Genomic DNA, 19187 nt, shown 5'->3' with positions numbered 1-19187 from the left:
GCTACTCATACTCCACTCCACTGAACATTGTTTGTATTTGTATGTACAGATAGCTGCTATTACTGTAATTAATAATGACAGTACGCACACACAGTGTGTGACACACACACACACGCACGCACGCGCGCGCGCGCAACTGGCGCAAACGGGCACGGCACCGACCAAAATGGAATAAAGATGCAAGGCACACACACATGCACGCACGCACGCGGCACCGAAACAACACTAACACACGCACACAAACACAGCCTCTCTCTCTCTCTCTCTCCCCCAACTCAATGAGAGCTCGAGCCACTTTCAATGTGATTATGTGTCTTAACTTTGTGAGATGAATGAAGCTAGCAGACCACAATACCTTTCTGTGGGTCCGGTGTGACGGTCAGCTGTCTGCCCCAAGGAAGAATTTATAACTCACAAAACGTATTTTGTCGTGTTTCCTTTTGTTATATCCAAAATGGACGATATGCTCCCAGTCTCTTAACTTCATTTCCCCCTCCACGGACACGGGACAAAACGGATTAGAACGTAAATAATAAACTTATTTCATTTAAAATACTTCCACCCGCCAGTCCTTCCTTCACGTCATAAACAACCACCACAAACGAGCAGTCGGAGCAGGTGCTGTGATTGGTCAAAAGCCAATGACCTCACGGTCTGATACACAAGTAAGACGCGCAAACGCGGGAAGCGAACGCAGCTCGTGTGCGTGTGGTTGTGTGTGTGTGTGTGTGTGTGTGTGTGTGTGTGTGTGTGTGTGTGTGTGTGTGTGTGTGTGTGTGTGTGCTACAGCTGCGCCCTGTGTGTGTGTGTGTGTGTGTGTGTGTGTGTGTGTGTGTGTGTGTGTGTGTGTGTGTGTGTGTGCTACAGCTGCGCCCTGTGTGTGTGTGTGTGTGTGTGTGTGTGTGTGTGTGTGTGTGTGTGTGTGTGTGTGTGTGTGTGTGTGTGTGTGCTACAGCTGCGCCCTCTGGTGGCGGGCGGGTGGTGTCACAGCGGGACAGACACACACACACACACACACACACACACACACACACACACATACACAGACATGAGCAGCAGGGTCTCATAGTAAGTGGCTCATTGCATTCGCAATTAGGGCTGAGCAGGCGTGTCTTGGCAGCTGTCAATCATTCAACGCAATGAAGCCTTTTGGGCTGTAAACAAATCATTTTTACCTATTTTGTGTTTTTCTTGTAACTATTTGATGCTGTTGCTGCTTTAGATTATACCAGAATATAAAAGTATCTATTCTAAAAACATTTTAATAATAATTGCTCATCTTTACTCCAGGCTGAGCCGGCCACTTGCCCATTTGATACGAGCCACCACAGCATACGTATACTTCATCTTTATATATTATTTACAAATTAAAGAATCTAGGCCTGCCGACTGCCGCCTATTACTTTCTACCCGCGACGAAATATTGCGTGTATGAATTATTGGTGAATCCGGAAGTTACTGCTGTGCTGAATACGTCATTAATGTAAACAGGATATGTAATTCCTGAAGCGGCGAATTCGACTTGAGCGGCGGTCTATAACAACAATAATGATAATAATTATGATTCACTGGTCGTTGTAAAATACTACGTCCTTTTTTTAAACCATATTGTGACTGCATTTTGGGACGATCGTTGAGATTTGCCGCAGGAATGCCCATATAGCTTCTTATTGGTTGGATGTTCTCTGAGTTTGCTAAACTTAGTTAGCCAAGTCATGCTAGTCAGCTTGTTGTGGAATTGACAACACGTAAGTCACCCCCTCTGTATGGACATCTGTTGGTAAGATCCCAGACTATATTGGCACACATGCAGTTTCTTACTGACAAATGGGACAGAAAACGTATTAACGTCGAGAGATTGTTTTAGTAGGATCAAAGGAGGATCTGCAAATTTGTTTAACAGTCAGAGACGAGTTCTGCTTCATGACAATCTAACACTTCTCAGATTGAGTCACTCGGATATAGCCTAAGCCTACTGTGCATCCATGCTAGCCTAAAATGTAGATTCTCGTATATGTATTTGATCGATTCTGACAGTTTCAAAGTGGACTACTGTCCACTTCCCCCTGTGGTGTTGGACAGACAACGCCAAGCCCCTGTAACTCTGTCTGAACATAATAGCTCTGGTTGCGTAGCCTTGGATCATAATGTATTTGATGGATTATTCGATTCTGGCATTTGAGATACTAGTGTACACAAATCAAATGCCAGGATCAAAGATGACAGTCTTTATTCAAGGCTACCATGCTAGCAACCCTGTAAATGCAGTACAGTTTAGGTGTTGATTGTAGCCCTTATTATATTATAATTCATATTATAATAATTACATGTGCACTTGAATTTATGGAATTTAGGTCGCCGTACAGGTTAAAAACAGTACAAAACACAGTTAAAAGCAGAACAAAACACAGCTTGCAGCAGAAGACACAGGTCACGCAGAGTCATAAGCCTGCCTAAACAGGTGGGTTTTGAGGTGAGTTTGGAATAATGGTGATAGAGTCCATGTTTCTCATGTCAGGGGGGAGGGAGTTCCAGAGGCGAGGGGCAGAGCGGCTGAAAGCTCTTGACCCCATGGTGGACAGACGGGCTGGGAGGACTTTTAGTTTGACGGAGGAGGCAGACCAAAGTGTTAAAGTATTGTAGGTGCTGGAGCCTAGGCAAACTGTAGTAACTTATTTTATAATGTTACATCTGCTACACGAGTAATGTAAAATGAACTAAGTAAAGTAACATCAGTTTTGTAAAATAGGTTATGGCGGATGGAGAGCTGAGTCTGATTGACAAGAGCATATCAAGGTAACCAACTGCATCCTCTGTCGACACCTTTTCATCAATCATCACAATACTGCAGAGTCATTGTTATTTGTTGCTGTACTATTCCCTTTATTTCTGTATCAAACCTATGAAGTATAAAACTAGTGACGTGTATTCATTTAGAGGCTGTTCTGCACCCATCTTAATCTTTAGTTCATTGACTGGCCAAGGTCCCTCAGATGTCTCTACTGCACATGGTCCCTTTCTTTTTTGAGGGGCCCTCCTATGCCCAGCTTTGAGGGTTTGTGTGAACACAAACATTGGCTGATGATTGGCTGATCACGCCATAGTGATGATTTGATTGGCTGAGCAAAGTACATGCTGTATTGAGGATGCACGGAATGTGATGTATGATGATAAGATAAGAGCGCCCCTCACTTTGCACAAGTTAGATTTCTTTCAATCTACACTAAATCTCTTTAACTCATATTACAATTAGTTGCGACATGTTGTGAAATGTGAGCTTGCAGATCTGCTATTGTTGCTGAACGTTCGCCTGTTCTCTCCAAATATTTGCCTATTATGAGTATGACATGCCCCCGTCCTGGATAGGGACGTTCATGTGGTTAAACTAAACTGTGATTTGTCCTATTTATTCACCACAGCTGTTACAAAGGCATTTGCCTGTTGTTTTTTCTCTAGTCTGTTGGAGGTTCCTCTTACTCCCACTATAACCTCACTCAATCTGCACTGCAACCACATTCCAAGGATAGAGGGACTAACCACAGTTTGGCATCTGCGACACCTAGACCTTTCTTCCAATCGTGTCTCACGCATCGAGGGTGTTAGCTCTCTGGCATCCTTGAGAACCTTGAATTTATCTTGCAACTTAATCACCAAGGTTGAAGGTGAGCCTCCTGAGTCCTGACAGATGTTTGCATCTGTCAGGACTGCATGTTTTAGCATTTTGGGTGATCTTCATTAGTGTGTCTTGTGTTTACTTTCAATACCATTGTCCCTTTATGAGCTGTTTTTGTCCTCTTGCCATACTAAAGGACTTAATGGCCTTGTGAACCTGACAAGATTAAACTTGTCCTACAATCAGATAAGCAGCCTCACGGGTGAGTTGAATATCGATTGAACAAAGGTTATTTTTGTATTATTTATTTATTTATTCTTTAGAGTTTAGAGATACTTCAATCTAAACTCTAAAGAATAAAAACTAAATGTCGGGTCGATGATGTTGTTTTCAACTTTATGCACACCTTAGGCTTGCTTTATCTCCATGGGACGGAATACAAGCTGAGGCACCTCAGTCTCCATAGCAACCGTCTGGACAGCATCAACCACCTGCTGCAGTGCATGTTGGGAGTGCAGAGTTTGAGAGAAGTCACTCTGAGCCTGAATGGCAAAGACAATCCTCTCTGCACTATGCCAGGTTCCGTATAAAGATGTTACCAAAGCATTTGAAAGGCACTTGAAGGTGGTTTCATTACGGCTTAGAGATCATGTCTAATGTTGGCTTTTCAGAAAAAAATATTGCAGTCATACGTTACAGCAACCCTCGACAGTAACCGGCAACGGACTCTGTCACAGGTTCCATAGATAGAAAATACGCATAGGTTATAAACAAGCTACTACCTACTTTGCTTCAGGACCTGATGAAGCTTATTGCTAGGGATACCATATAACCAATGCATCTTCATATTTAATAAATGCCTCACTTTAGGTCCCCATGGATTGATTACTTACTCTTCTATACATTTATTTCTGTGGAAACATCGCTTAATCACAGTCTCTAATCTAAATTATGTCCCCGGTCTCCCCAAAATGCCCTTATTAAAATGGTGGTGATTATGCCGTTGTTTTATAGCTAGAATTGGAATCTGATTACACAGCTGATTTGGCAGCAGTTATTTATTAATGAAAAAGCCCTAAATGTAATTACTCAAGATTAAGCTCAGAGTACCTGTTGTGGGTACAATCTAATCTATCCATCATGTGGATATGTCTGTGCACTAGTGCATTGCGTAGATGCAGTGTGAGTTCTGACTACAATTCTGACAAAAAGTTTGAGGCATTTTATAGGACATACAGTATGTAAAGTCATACATAACAAATGCATTTTTGTAAACCAGAAGTTACCTTAGAAAATGTAGATAAATGACAAGAGATATAATGTTGGGGTCAAACAACCGCAACTTTCTGCAACTTTCAAACAACTGCAACTTTCTGAAGACCAAAATCCAAATTCAGGTGGAGTTTGCATGTTTTCCCCGTGGCCTCTAGGGTAGGTACCCTCACAAAATACATGCATAATACTGTTCTCTAAACTGCCTCCCTGATTAGTAAATCATGTTCTGGCGAGAGCGTTTGCCCCGACTGCCACTCAAAGTGGCTAGTGGCCAATCACAGTGTGTCCTTGCACAAGGGCACTGGCCAGTAAGAGCGCGTCCTTACTCAAACACTGGGTGAAAAAAATGGGTTATAAGAAAGAGAAAGGTATGGTTCAAAACAATATGCACCCATATGTTGTGGCCAACTGCTGGCAAGGACACAATGCTTAAACAAACAAGACCTACTGTAAACAGGGTTGCTCACAAATCAACATGGAGGTCACAAATCATAGTATTTTGGAAAGAATGACAAATTAAGTAACAAACCAAACTTGATGTGACACTGTAGAAAATAACAAATCAGCGGCATTGTGAGAGTTCAACGGTCATTTTTTTATCTTTGCTCCTGCATATTTCTGACCAGTATTTCTGACTACATAAATGTGACCTTGGTTACGTGATTTTCATAATTCATGAGAGCCCACTTAAAAGTGGCCAGATTAATAAGTGTCTGTTCTACTGCAGGGTACAGGGACATGGTTATGCAGTCATTACCGCAGGTCTCTGTCATGGATGGCTTGGACCGACTGGGGAATCCAGCACCTCTAGGGCTGGACAGCCCTGGTGACATTCCGGGTCTGGATGAATATGTGGAGTTCCTCCTCTCCTCTGATGCTAGTGTCACTGAACTGGTAGTTCTCTTGTGTTTTGTATAATGGGATGTTAAAGCGATACACAAAATCATGTTTCGTTTTTCAACCAAACATGTTTAAACCTCCAATTGTAGGGTAGACAGAATTCTCTTTCCAGACTGATTCGCTACAAATCACGGAACGCAGCGAATCAGGCTGGAAACCAGGCTACAATTATTTCTCTCCGTTAACTTATAATACAAAAATTAACAGAATACAGCAAAAGCTGACTAAAGAAAATTATAGAACGTAAAAAGGAAAAACAAACTAAATTGGGAAAAGTCATTCTTGTGTGCTGGTTATAAACATGAGCATGTGTATTGTGTAGGGCCCTCACCCAACCCCATTTATCAGAGTCTGTTGTAACTTGTAACGAAGTAGGTTTTTTTTGCCATGTACAAGCTGCATTTGTGTTGTTTATCGTAGGTTAGAGGGGATGGGTCTCTCAACACGCCCCGCATTGACGAGATGCTGAGCCGTTTCCGTCAGCTGACCAGTTCAGAAGAAGGCACAGATGCTGTCACACATCAGCACTCTCAACCACAGCAGGCTGACAAGGCCATTACGACAGAGCCCCTCAGTGAGCACCGCATCAGGAAACTGGAGCACCAGGTGTCCCAGCTGGTTCAACAGGTGTTTAGACCGCCCGGCTGATTAACTGTGATTAGAAGCGCTTCTGTCTATATCCTTATGTTTCCATTCAGTGTACAATATTTTATTAAGTGTGCCATTTTGTTAATTCCAACCCCTTTTGAACTCCTTCAAGTGTTTGTTGATCTAACGTTTGTTTACTTTTACAACTGAAATATTCACCCAGAACCCTGCAAGAGATATCGCCAGTAGCTCCACCGCCTCTGATGCGATGGTACGGAAAGCCAAGAGGGACATAGACCACACGTCAGAGAGTGAGTGTGACAGCGGGAAGGAGAACAAGAGGTGCTCCAGGATTCCAACACGGTCCACGACAGTCAGGAGAATCACCAAGGCGACTAAAGGCAGGAGATCAGACAGGTGATTTAGAACCGTTTGTGATAAGAGGTAGATGATTCATCTACCATTCAGTGTGATTGTAATTATTATCTGGAAATAGGGGCTGTAACGATTTATCTTCTGAGCGATTATTCTATTCGTTTTTGGGGAAAAACTATAAAATCTATGAAAATGTTTATCAACATAATTTTATTTTTTATAATCGACTAAACTGATTAGTTGGACTAACCAGTAACTAACTACTACCACTTAATTCCTATATAGTTGACTGATGTCCCCCAGGGTTCTGTACAGTGTCTCCTCCTTTTTGTCCCTCTAGTCTACACCAAATCCTTTTGCTGAAAATACAACCTACAAGCTCATAACGCAACGCATTATGAGCATACAACCTACAAGCTCACAACGCAACGCATTATGAGCTTATAGATCTGCTATTTCCACTGGAAGTTCTCCCCAGAATAGGTACGCTATTTCATATTTAGTCAAACAACTGTGTTGCACAAATGTTGTGAGCTTGTAGATCATCTGCAAATTGATTATTTTATTAAAAGTGGTTATTTGTTTACAATCTATTAAATATCGGCGTATGGTTGGACCCAGAACTCGCATTCAAATCTCATATTAACCATTTGTTAAAAAAGGTTAACTTCGGATCTATATAAAGTTTATATAGATCCAGAAACTGCTTCTCACTCAGTGTACGTACTATTTGACTATTGTGATGTGGATAATCAAAATGCCTCAAAATCTTGTTCCACTTAACACTGCATACAATAGACTCTGTCGATTTGTCCTTGGCTGTCCTTTTCTCACACACCATTGCATAATGTACGACAGACTTCAATGGACACCAAGACACATGCACTGGCTTCAACTGGATTTTAAATGTATTTATTTAAATTATTCTATTTACCTCAAACGCTATTTAACTTTTATTCCTTCAACACAACGTACCAGACACTCCACTCAGGTTTACTTTACTGTTCCTTTGGTTATTATTGAATTTGGTAAATATGCCTTTTCCTTTAAAGCCCCTACAGACTGGAATACTTTACCAAATAACATTAGATCCATCTCAACATTCCCAGTTTTCAAAAGTGCATTGTCTTCTTACTTCAAAGTTTTATGTTCTTGCTTTCAGTAAATATGCCATCACCATGTTTATTCCTTTATTATTTCATTATTTTATTTTGTATTACTATTATCATCATTTAATTTTTTTGCACTCACTGTATAGGACGTAGTATTTTCATAATGTATTGGATAATGATTGGATTCAATGCCATAATGAGGCTGTAAGGTTTTCAAGGTTTGCAATGTTTAGTGTTTTGTCCTGTCCATGTTAGTTGTATGTAATTTGTTTAGTTGTACTGTTTACATGTACAATAATGATTGTGACATGTATCTGTGTTGGGAGCCCCTCAAAAACGAGATGGTACATCTCAAGGGGTCTTTTTCCTAATTCAAATTGATTAGTTTGATTTAACTGTGGGCACATGTATGTATGTTAACAATCCAGTAATTGGCACGGTCTACCTGTTAATAATTAAACCCAATCGTTATGTGTTGTGTAGCATGTATCAACCCATCAAGTACCTTGAAGAGAGAGCGAATGCCCCTGCACCCTCACCAGGGACCAGGTGATAAATCCTCCTCTTGGAACAAGGTTGTAATCTCTCCTCTCAGAAATTACAGCCCTCCCCCCAGCCCATGATGAACGACTGCGCTGCCTTGCTCTGCCCCCTCATCTTACTTCATCAGCCACTTATGACACCTGCTTAGGATGCAGTAATCTTTCTTTAGTGAGCTCCCGACTGTCCTCATCAAAATCAAGGTGATGGTGAGGCATTCGCCCCGAAAATCAGAGTTGGTAAAAGTTTATGCGATGATGAAATTAAACAAGTTATCAGCCTTGACCTTCACAAACCCAGACTTTTGCCTGAGGATTTCTACTTACCGGCAAATAATTGATGTTTTCTTTCTTTTTTTTTAAGCTCACTCAAATATGTTTGTTTTATGTGCAGTGATCAAGAGAAACAGAAGGGAGCAAAGTGTGCTGGGCACAAGAGGAAGACCGAGGCCCCTGGGCATTTAGACACAGCGGGACCAGTGAGAAGGGGCCCCTTGGTAGTTAGCCGGGCCCCAGGGGCCAGGAGCACCAAGCCCACCGTGGAGGAGGAAACCTACAGGGTACTAAGCAGATAAACTGTAACTTAATGGTGTTAATATGATATCCGCTGTTCTCAATATTGTCACAATTGTTATCTCAATACTTACTGTTCCACAGTGAACCCTAATTATTTTGTAGATTTTTTTTATTTCCTGGAATCCGACTTCTAAGGGGGTTAAGGTGGACATAATTATACATTTATTTTACTTATTGTGTGGTTGTATGTGTACACTAGACAATTGTGGAGGAGCGTGACCAGGAGAGGGAGAGGCGCTGGAAGGCAGAACAGGCTGTGAGGAAGCTTACAGAGCAGTTGAATAACCTGCAGACCAGAGCCAGTGAGGAGAAAGACCTCCAGAGCATGGCATTGCACACCACAGACAGGTACACACATGCATGCGCACACGGAACGCGGGTGCATATCTTTAGTCCGACTTCTTAACAGTCCGACACACAATAGTGAGACACCCTAACCTAACCCTAACCGCACGCGGAAGGCAAGGGTGAGTCTTAACCGGCCACGTATGAAGGAGCCACGGGTTGAGTCTTAACCAGCCACGTATGTCAGACTATTGGTATGCCAGTGTAACGACCCTGCGAAAGACCCGGCTGTAACTTGCTCCTCCTTGTTGCTTGCCTTGTCTACCGAGCTGGAGATTGGGGTTCGACTCCAGCTCAGGGTGCTAAACGTTACACCCCCCTCCCCCCCCGTCTACCGTTGATGTCTGAATGCCTGTGTTGTAAAGCACTTTGTAGAAATGCGCCATTTACGTGTCGATCACACACAGGAGAGTTTCAAGACCATATATTTGAAATGGATGCTTTAAGGGAACAGGAAATCTTTGAACTAATCTGTGTTGTTTTTTTTATAATGGATTCTCTATCCCCTCCTCATCCTTTTGTATTTATCTCTCGTGAGGCTGAGTCGCGCCATCTGTTTCTGAATAATGAATATCTATCCAGCCTGCCATTAACATTCCTTAGCATCTCTGCCGAAAAACTCCTCAGCCGTCCACTTTCCATCCATTACCCCAACAAATTAAGCATGAAGGCAGTTTCCTGTGATATTTATTTATTTTATATTTATTTAAGCCACAGGGTATGATTATGTATAATTAAGTTCCTCCAAATATCACCGTCTCATCCAAATAATGTCAGACCCTGGAGTGCTAAAGTGTCACTCCTCTGTGAAGATAAAGACAGGGAGCCGTGTGTACAGTGGATGTATTGTATTGTGCTCTGGTATTGCTTGCACTGCCCCCCTTGCTTAGATAAATTGTCATCATGACGGCAATTAGAGAGTTGGTGACAGCCATATGTGTGACAGATGAATCCATCTTAATTGCCACTCCTGCTACAGTGGTCTAAAGATATCGAGCAGGGGTTGCTGCTGTTAACTCTTTATCTCGTGGCTCATGGAACATTTAAAGAGCTTATACTGCATGAGGAGGTCATTGACTCACAGCTCCCATACGCCTATTAGGCAAGAGCGTGCTCAGTTTCTTTCCATCCTGTCTTTCCGTTCGATACTTTTATAAATCCCTTTCCATTCCATTAACTTTCCCATCTCACTTTACAATGTTGTTTATTGTTTTTTATATGGACACTACTCTTCTTATCGTGGTGCTTGGAAAAGTATACCCCCCAAAATCAAGTCTATTATATAGTGTCACCTCCACACCATTTTTTTAATACCTCATTGTCAAAGTTCGGTTGCATCTACACGTTTTGCACGTCTTGTCTTGTTAAAGGTCGTATTTCCTCCTACTCTTCCAGGCTTAAAGAGTTGTTGCTAAAGGAGAGGTCGGAGCACTCCGGCCTACAGAGCCGTATAGAGGAGATGGAGGGTAGGTGTCAGTCCTCGGCCCAGCAGCTGGGGCAGGCCCGTGACAATGAGGAGCAACACAAGAGGGCACTGCGCAGCCTGGAGGACACCATCTCCCATGGAGAGGCTCTCAGGGCACGCCAACAGGCAGAGGAGGTGAGTAGCACTAGCTTTGCGGCTGTTGATACTGTAATGTACTTAACCCTTTTACTGCTGCCATTTATTGAGAAATTAGGACCTAATTCATGCCAGCATTTTTTTAATTTGAGCTCTTATTTTGAAAAGCCACATTTTGCCTCAACCGGAAGTGAGCTTATCCCTGCCAGCTTTACGTTGCCAAGACAACCTTTGTTTACATAATCGAATCAATGCCGGTACATATAGCACTGCACAACGTCGGCTCTGTGCCGTCAAAGAAACGCTGGTTTGACCAAAAATGCCATCTGGGACAAGGAATAGGAGATACAGGCGATTGAAAGAAACGGATAGAATGGATTCTTATGGCGACCGCGATCTAATCTGAACGATCCAGTGCAGTGCTAACAACATTGCTAGCTAACCGGCTAACGTGAGTAGCATTATGGCTCGATCGATCATATGCACTAAAAAAGTATAATTGCCGAAGGGCTACGGCAATGGCAGCAAGGTGTATTATCAAATTGAGGCTTTGATTGCCGAAGGGCTTCGGCAATGGCAGGAAGACGGTTAATGACACTTTTCTCTGAACGTCTTAAAGGATACTGTGTTTTCTCACTTTTAGCACAGTGTGATTATGATTAATCGCCTTTCATAAATGTGCCCAAAGTATGCCAATTCTCTCTCTAAATTGTTGTGGGAACTTAACATTTAAATGACAGCAGATAAAACAGGTGTTTTTGACCTTTCAGATGAAACGGACTCAGGAGCTGGGGAACAGGGCATCAGCTCTGAAGAGAGAAGTGGATCTTCAGAGAGCCTCTGTTCGCCAGCACAAAGACAAGCTGCAGCAAGTCCACGAACTGCTGGCATCCAGGGAGCAAGAACACAGGTGCACGTCAAAATGATATACAATCAGTCTGGTAAACAGAAAATCTGATGTCAAGGTTTAAAAAGTATGATTAATTACTTGCTCTAAAATATGACTGTTTTGTGAGGTAATAATTTCAACAAAATGTTGCTAGTATTTATTACTCGCATCACATGCTATGATCTTTTTTAATACCAGGTGTTTAACTTTTCACAAGAGCCATATCTCATTTCATAACAAACTGCTCAGCCATTATTCACTAGTCCACACCCGTCATGTCCACCCACTGTCCATCCGGGCTATGGGACTGCAACCAACGTCTACAGATCCCATAGTCTAAGAGGACCGTTCCCAAAAACCCATATGCAAGTTCGGATTGGTCAACCCAATTAGGAATAAAATACCAGTTCCAGGTTTCTTCATTTTATAGTCTGTTTTTTAACTTAAACAATCAAATAGGAATTGCTGTTGCACTTTTTTAACCCATTTAGGCCTGACGTCGAAATAAAAAAAAGTCTTCTGAAAGAATATATATTCAATGATTTGTGCCGCATTTTCACGATAAAAACAAATAGCAGACCTACATGAGCTTGTAGATCTGCTATTTTTCAATAGCTAAAGTATAACATGCAGTACACTTATCTGCAGTCATTTTAAAATTGGCAAAGTGTCCAGGTGTGAACATTGTCCATCCCCGCTGCTCCACAGAAAAGCGCTGGAGGCGCGGTTAACACCTAGCGGAGCAGAGTTCCGTGAAGCGGTGGCGAACGAGATGGTTTCAGTGGAACAGAGACATGACCGCCGGGCAGCAGAGCTGGAGGAGAGACTCGCAGAGGGCAGGAAGCAGTACGCCGCCCTGGAGGATGAGTTCCGCATGGCGCTAACCATCGAGGCTACTCGCTTCTCTGAGGTCTGGATAAGAGTAGAGACATCAGCCTTTCAAACTGTGTTGTAGAATGGTGGTTATTTTTCATGCCATGGAACCCCACATTAATTGTATTTGGTCAAATTATTTCGAATTTTTCATATATAGCAGATCCATAAGCTCACAGCGCTTCGTAACTTGTTGCACTGTGAGCTTGGAGATTGATTATTGAATAGCCAAAGTATAAAATAAGGTTATAGTGGTTAAAATCTTTGTGTTGCTATACTTAACTCATTTTGTTGGGGACCCCCTGAGACCTTTTCAAGGATCCCTGGGGGTTCATGGACCCCACTTTGTAGATAATATAGACATGGCAGTCAAAAAACCTGTGTTTTAAATAGACGCTAGTGCTTTCTAGGGTATGATTTGGGGCCCCAAGGATGAATACAAAATGAATATCAACACAATATAATTAGTGGGGTGAAATTATGACATGCAGTTTCTGCTGTCAAAATATGAGTCCCCAGTCAAAGAACTCTAAAGATGAATACAAAATTAATATCAACATCCTAATACTGTCCAATCTTTAGATGGGGATGGACAGGCAGTTTCTGCTGTCAAAATATGACTTCCTAGTCAAAAAAACACTTGTGCTTTCTACGGTGTGATTTGGGGCCCTAAAGATGAATACAAAATCGATATCAACATCTTTGGGTATATATATATTTTTTCTTCTTTTTTAATTAAATATTCTTTAAGGGCATGTCATGTGATCTACCTGCACAGCCTTTGTGATCTACTGGTAGATCACGATCTATATTGGGCACCCCTGCTGTTCATTGTTAACTCATTTTGCTGGGGACCCCCTAGAACCTTTTCAAGGATCCTTGGGGGTCCATTGGACCCCACTTTGTAGATAACAATTGCAGATTGGCCATTTTCACAGTTTAAGTAAAACCATGTTTGAATTCTTGTGGAGAAATGACTCTGTCAAAAAGGTTGCAAATGACTTCATTCCCTATAGGTATATTTTTTTCATCCAGCTCATAGACGAGGGGCTATGAGTAAGGATAATTTGACTGGCTAAGTCAGTGATTGCCGCAGGACAATTTCGATATAAAAGGATTAGATTGAATCGGTCTGTTTTACCGTGATACTTTCACTCATTTAATATTGCACTCTGCAAGAATTGTAATTTCATTTCTCAATGCTAATGTCGGAGCAATTTGATGTGCTTTATCTCTGAAACTTTTAACCTCGCAGAGTGTGAAGGAGATAGAGATTGCCACTCAAATTCATGTGATTTTTTACAGATTGCCTCCGCTAAACCAATTAAACTAGACATTCTGTGGGATCTCAAATTTGACACTGACTGATTAAATTGTTGGTCGGTTGACACACTTTTGACGGGACCAAATATAATTTTCTTGTTGTTTTAAACTTTTTTGTGGCCTTGTACACGGTACATTCCTCAGTGTTTTATATATGTGCAACTCAATTTGCATTTAAATTACCGCAGGATTTAGCTGTGTATGTTAACCCCCACTTCTTGCCTATGCTGTGTACAGGTGAAAGAGGTGTGCGACCAGTTGGGCAGTGAGCTGTCGAAGCTCAAGACAGCCCTCGACTTGTCCCAGCAGAGGGAGAAGCAGTCTGCCTCCTTGGTGCAGGAGCTCACAGCCATGGTCAAAGAGCAGAAGAGCCACATCACTGACCTTATCAAAGCCAAGAGAGATGTTGTTACTGAACTGAAGGTATAGTGATACTGCAGTGCATTTGTTCTTGCAGTACCTTTAGTACTACAAATATGTCTTACCCTTTGGTAACAAAGACTAACCTTTTCAAACTAACCTGTCATCTCCATATTCCAAAATTGCAGATCTCCACGCTCGCAACGCGTCACACAGCTATTTTCACAACTTTTTGAAATAATAATCAACAAACCGTTTTGGACATACAGTACAAGGTTTCCACCCAACAGCTTCTTCTGTCTTTAATGAACTCTGTTACAGTCTCTTCAATATCTAGAATACATGCCATCAAAAAGACCATTTGAGTAATTGTCCATCTGTGGGCCATCGATCTCAGTTAATGTTTGCTGCTGTCTGTTCATCAGGGCCGTCTGCGGCCCCTAGAAGCCGCGGCGGCGCAGGATAGCCGTCTCGGCCTGCAGCTAGAATTGCTGAAGAAGGACAAATCACGTTTGCTAACCCAGCTCACAGCCCAGGAGTCAGTCATAGATGGCCTCCGAGCCGAGAGGAAGATATGGGGTCAGGAGCTCGCACAGCAAGGTATGAACACAGCTCATTAATCAAGAATAAATATACGTGTATGTGTTTACACACACATACACACAGTCACACACCCATAAAACACGGAGAAAATGATTAGTGGAATACTGGAGGTAGGCCACAGAAGTGTGCCCTACTGGCAGTGTGTACAAGATATTTGGGATACAAAAGCTCTGTGCCTCTGGAATACAGTATGACATCGATCACAGGTCAGATAGTCTTTGGTGCACTCTCAGGTGGTGACGTACCGGCTGAGTTTTCACTCCGTTTAAAACAGGCGAGAAGCTTTGATGTTCTCTGTTTTTCATGTCACTGGGACGCCCTAGGAGGCTTCCCTGGCTGGGAGACACTGTGAGTGGTGGCAGACAAGTGCATCTTCCTCAAATGCATTTTTGCGGGGCGCTAGCCCCTCCTATAAACAGCTATAGTGTTTAATGTTTGTGTTGTCTGAACACAAACATGACATGCCATTCACAATAAATGGAGAATTTTGGCATATGTATGTCAGTGGGAACCATTGGCCAATAAGGAACCACCATTCTTGATGATGATGTACGATGATTAGAGTGCCCCTCACGTCACACAGGTGTGATTTCTTTTTTTACATACATATACATTCTCATACATTGTAATAATAATATAAAACACACAATGTATGACATGTATAAAAGGCTACATGAGCACAATAAACATGTAAAAGTGACTTCATTAATAATCATGGTAGTCAAAGAACTTGCCGTCTCTCTCGTCACACACATTTGCACTGCTCTAGTTGGACTCTTCATATCGGCATATGTCAGGCACACTGAGTTTCTTACAAGCAATTGGAGCACCCACAAAGCACTGCAAAAATCTTAAGATATTGCACTGCAGTGTCATCAAGATTCTTAGGTGGAAAAGCTAGAGCTGCTGCTGCCATCTAGTGGTCATGTGGAACACACCACTGACCACACACTACACAGACATGTCAACCCCCCGAAATGACCAAACATTCTGGCTGTTTGGCAGGAGCGTCACTGGCCCAGGACCGTGGTCGCCTGGAAGCCAGAATCGAGGTTCTGGGCACTGAGCTGGAGACCCAGAAGAAACAGAATGAGAGGGACAACGACACCCTCCGGATCAAAGCCAAGATCATTGATGACCAGACGGAGACAATCCGCAAGCTGAAAGAGGTAGCAAGTCTAAAATCAACGAGCCTTGCAAAAGGTTTCTGTTAGGTTCTGTTGGGAATTTCTTCCTCTTTGTCATAGTTGCTTTCCATCCTGAAAGCACTGACATCCTCATGGCAACTGTGTTTTTCTGGAAAACAAAGGTAATGGATCGCACACAGTGGCAAGAGTAAATTATGTCTCTTAAAATAAATAATTTACTCTTACCACTGTGTGCGATCCCTTACCTTTGTTTTCCATGATGTTATTTTGAGTGGATATCGCCCCAGAAGTCACAAGAAAAGTCAACTGTGTTTTTCTCTCACAACAAACTATTGAATTGAATTACTGAATCCTTCCACCTCCTCTCTCTCTTCCTCTGTGTGTGCGGGTGTCTCTCTCTCCCTCCTTAAGGCCGTGCAGGAGCGCGACGAGCAGATCCGGAGGTTGCGCGAGGAGTCTGTCCAGGCCCAGAGGAGGTTCCGCCAGCAGCTGGAGGAGGAGACGGCGCCGCTGACTGAGCTCAGGGAGCGGGTGGAGCAGCTCTGCCTGCGCAAGGAGGAGCTCAAACAACAGCTAGAGGACAAGGAGCTGGAGCTGGTGGAGGCCCACCGTGTCTACAGGCAAGAGACAGACACACACACACACACCTATGCCTGAGAATTGTAGTCAATTTGTAGGCGGCCTTTTCATTTTCTTTCTTAATTTGTACTTTCTCACTGCCAGTTGATGCTAAGTTCTTACCATATAGTATGACTAAATAACAGAGTTTGTGATTTACATGATTTAGGACCACTTCACCACTTTTCAACCTATCTTCTTATAATAGGTCCTCACTAATAATCATGATAAAATGGCACGATTTCTTTCAGTCTGTGTCTCATAGGAGGGCTGTGGGCAGTTTAGAAACCGTCTTCCAGTGACATCATCATTAGGCAGATTATTTTTTAAACAAGATAAAATAATAGATTTTCATTATCTTGAGAACGATGGCTTCCATTTTCGCATTGCAACTTTTCAGGACTAGAAAGCTTGCAGTTTTTATTAGCTTGTATTCCCCATCGATGATGTCACTGGAAGACGGTTTCTGAACTGCCCACAGCCCTCCTATGAGACACAGACTGAGTAGAAAAGAATTGCGCCATTTCTTCATGATTATTAGTGAGGACTTATTATATGAAGATAGGTTGAAAAGTGGTGAAGTGGTCCTGTAATGTATATATTGGATATTTGAATGGGGAAAAAAATCGTCATGATCCACAGGGCGTGGTGTTTGACGTCAGACTTCAGTACTATATCTTTCATACTGTATAACATCTCTTTGTGGTGTGTGTCTGTGCTCCCAGTGCTTCCAGTAAGAAGTGGCAGGGGAAGGCAGAGCTGTTGACTCATCTGGAGAGCCAGGTGAAGCGCATGAAGGAGAACTTTGACTCCAAGGAACACTCATTGGTAGAGGAAAGGAACAAAGCAACAGAAGCCCACAAGTAGGCTCACAGAATTTCTACCATATTTATTATGTAATATTTACAGCACCGGTATTTATGTTCACAGTATACCTATATAGTATACCGGTATACCACATTTCCTCTTAATAGTGGCCACTGCCTTTATTTGCCTCAACTGCAGAGGCTAAAAGGCGTAAATCTGTACACATTAGTCATGTGCTATTTCTTATTAAAATCACAAATGAATTGTTTCTCCTGTGCCTCTTAAGAGTTGCAGTGGAGAAGTTACACTGCGTGGACGATGCATTCCGTCGACAGCTGGAGTCTATGCAGGCCTCTCACCAAGCTGAGCTCTTACAACTGGCCAATGACAAACAGAAACGGATTGAACAAGCCAATCAGATGGTATGATAATGCCTTACGTAAACACAAGTATTATTTGGGTTCAGTTATGTGATGCAATGTCACCACAAAATGTGTTCGCTTTCTTTGTAGCAGCTTGTGTGTGTGTGTGTGTGTGTGTGTGTGTGTGTGTGTGTGTGTGTGTGTGTGTGTTCCTCAGGTGTTTGAAGTTGAAGAGGAGATGCGTCAGCTCCTGGAAGAGACAGAAACAAATAAGAAAATTATGGAGGAGAAGATGAGACGTCTCACTACAGTTTTAAAAACTTTTGACATGTGAAATGACTTAGTTACAGTTTAGTCTCAAATCACTAAATATGCCACAATTGTTGAGCTTTTATGAACAGAGAACCTGTGAAAGATGGTTGTCTATTTATGTATTATCTGTTTCTATTTCTGAAATTGAATTATTGGTGTATTTTAGTATACCGTGTACATTACTCTCTAGTAAATATTTAATATTTTAATAACGAACTGAATTTAAGCCAAGGAAGAACAACTCTGAAAATGTTATTGTATTTGTGTGTCATTTACCAGAATAAATGTTATATTTGACCCGTTTTTATTACTACAGCCCAGTTGTCGTTAAAGTTCATATGTATCACTAACTGTACGAATGCATAATTATTTTTACAATGAATAATTATCCCTTTATCATTACATTTGTGATTATTACGGGCTATTTGAGTAAAAATGTGGCCCCCTGGAGTGAGTGTCGAGGTTTAGTGGCCCCCTCTCTCCATCAAAGTTTCCCACCCCTACCCTGCTCTAGAATGAAGTTACTATGGACAGGCTTTAGATAACAAATATACAAAAAATATATATATATATATATATTTGAACTATCGATTATTCTTCTGACCCATCCCTACGATCTACAAGCGTGACTGAGCTTGTAGAATGCAATGCAATGCAATGTGACACGTAACTTGTACTTTTACTTTAGTGTGGGTATTCATGCCATAAGTAAAGCATCAGAGTACTTTTTCCACCACAGATTGTTCACTACATGATGAAGGCTACTGGCAGCAGAGAGATGCAGCAGGTGGGAGGGGGTGGAGTCAAGGGGGTACCTTGCCTTGGCTTGACAGGAGGGGCCGAGGGGGGCAGCAGGATCAGGATCGCCTTGGAAACCGTACCCTAAACGTAACATCCGTTAAAAAAAAAGATTATTACTGTCGTCTCAGTGACAACACAAATGAATGGAGGCGTGTAATCTTTACACACAACGACAAAAAAACTAAACGAGAATAACGACACTTAAAA

The 19187-nt window shown here is 42.2% G+C and overlaps 1 protein-coding gene across 1 annotated transcript; it reads left to right on the top strand.

Annotated features, from left to right (window-relative positions):
• Positions 1-1612: 1612 nt before the first annotated feature.
• On the top strand, positions 1613-18439 carry lrrcc1 (leucine rich repeat and coiled-coil centrosomal protein 1). Its single transcript, XM_083781068.1, has 20 exons — positions 1613-1780; positions 2750-2796; positions 3457-3662; positions 3810-3875; positions 4025-4192; positions 5616-5782; positions 6209-6415; positions 6600-6793; positions 8797-8962; positions 9178-9326; positions 10719-10923; positions 11655-11794; positions 12482-12683; positions 14207-14392; positions 14755-14929; positions 15938-16101; positions 16492-16700; positions 17424-17561; positions 17792-17927; positions 18085-18439. Exons 2-20 carry the CDS (start codon positions 2753-2755, stop codon positions 18199-18201), a joined length of 3039 nt encoding a protein of 1012 aa, XP_083637194.1. The 5' UTR covers positions 1613-1780; positions 2750-2752; the 3' UTR covers positions 18202-18439.
• The last annotated feature ends 748 nt before the right edge of the window (positions 18440-19187 follow it).

Source organism: Protomyctophum parallelum, assembly GCF_964188405.1.
Source record: "Protomyctophum parallelum genome assembly, chromosome: 14".
Classification (NCBI taxonomy): domain Eukaryota; kingdom Metazoa; phylum Chordata; class Actinopteri; order Myctophiformes; family Myctophidae; genus Protomyctophum; species Protomyctophum parallelum.
The sequence above is the reverse complement of the archived record's forward strand: the minus strand, read 5'-3'. Positions and strand labels throughout refer to the sequence as shown.

What these genes read in the sequence shown, in the direction of transcription:
- lrrcc1 (XM_083781068.1), top strand. Translation starts at nt 2,753, where the DNA reads ATGGCGGATGGAGAGCTGAGTCTGATTGACAAGAGCATATCAAG. An exon ending in TGTCCCAGCTGGTTCAACAG is followed by an intron (nt 6,416 to 6,599) that starts GTGTTTAGACCG and finishes ATATTCACCCAG; the next exon opens with AACCCTGCAAGAGATATCGC. An exon ending in TTGAACAAGCCAATCAGATG is followed by an intron (nt 17,928 to 18,084) that starts GTATGATAATGC and finishes TGTGTTCCTCAG; the next exon opens with GTGTTTGAAGTTGAAGAGGA.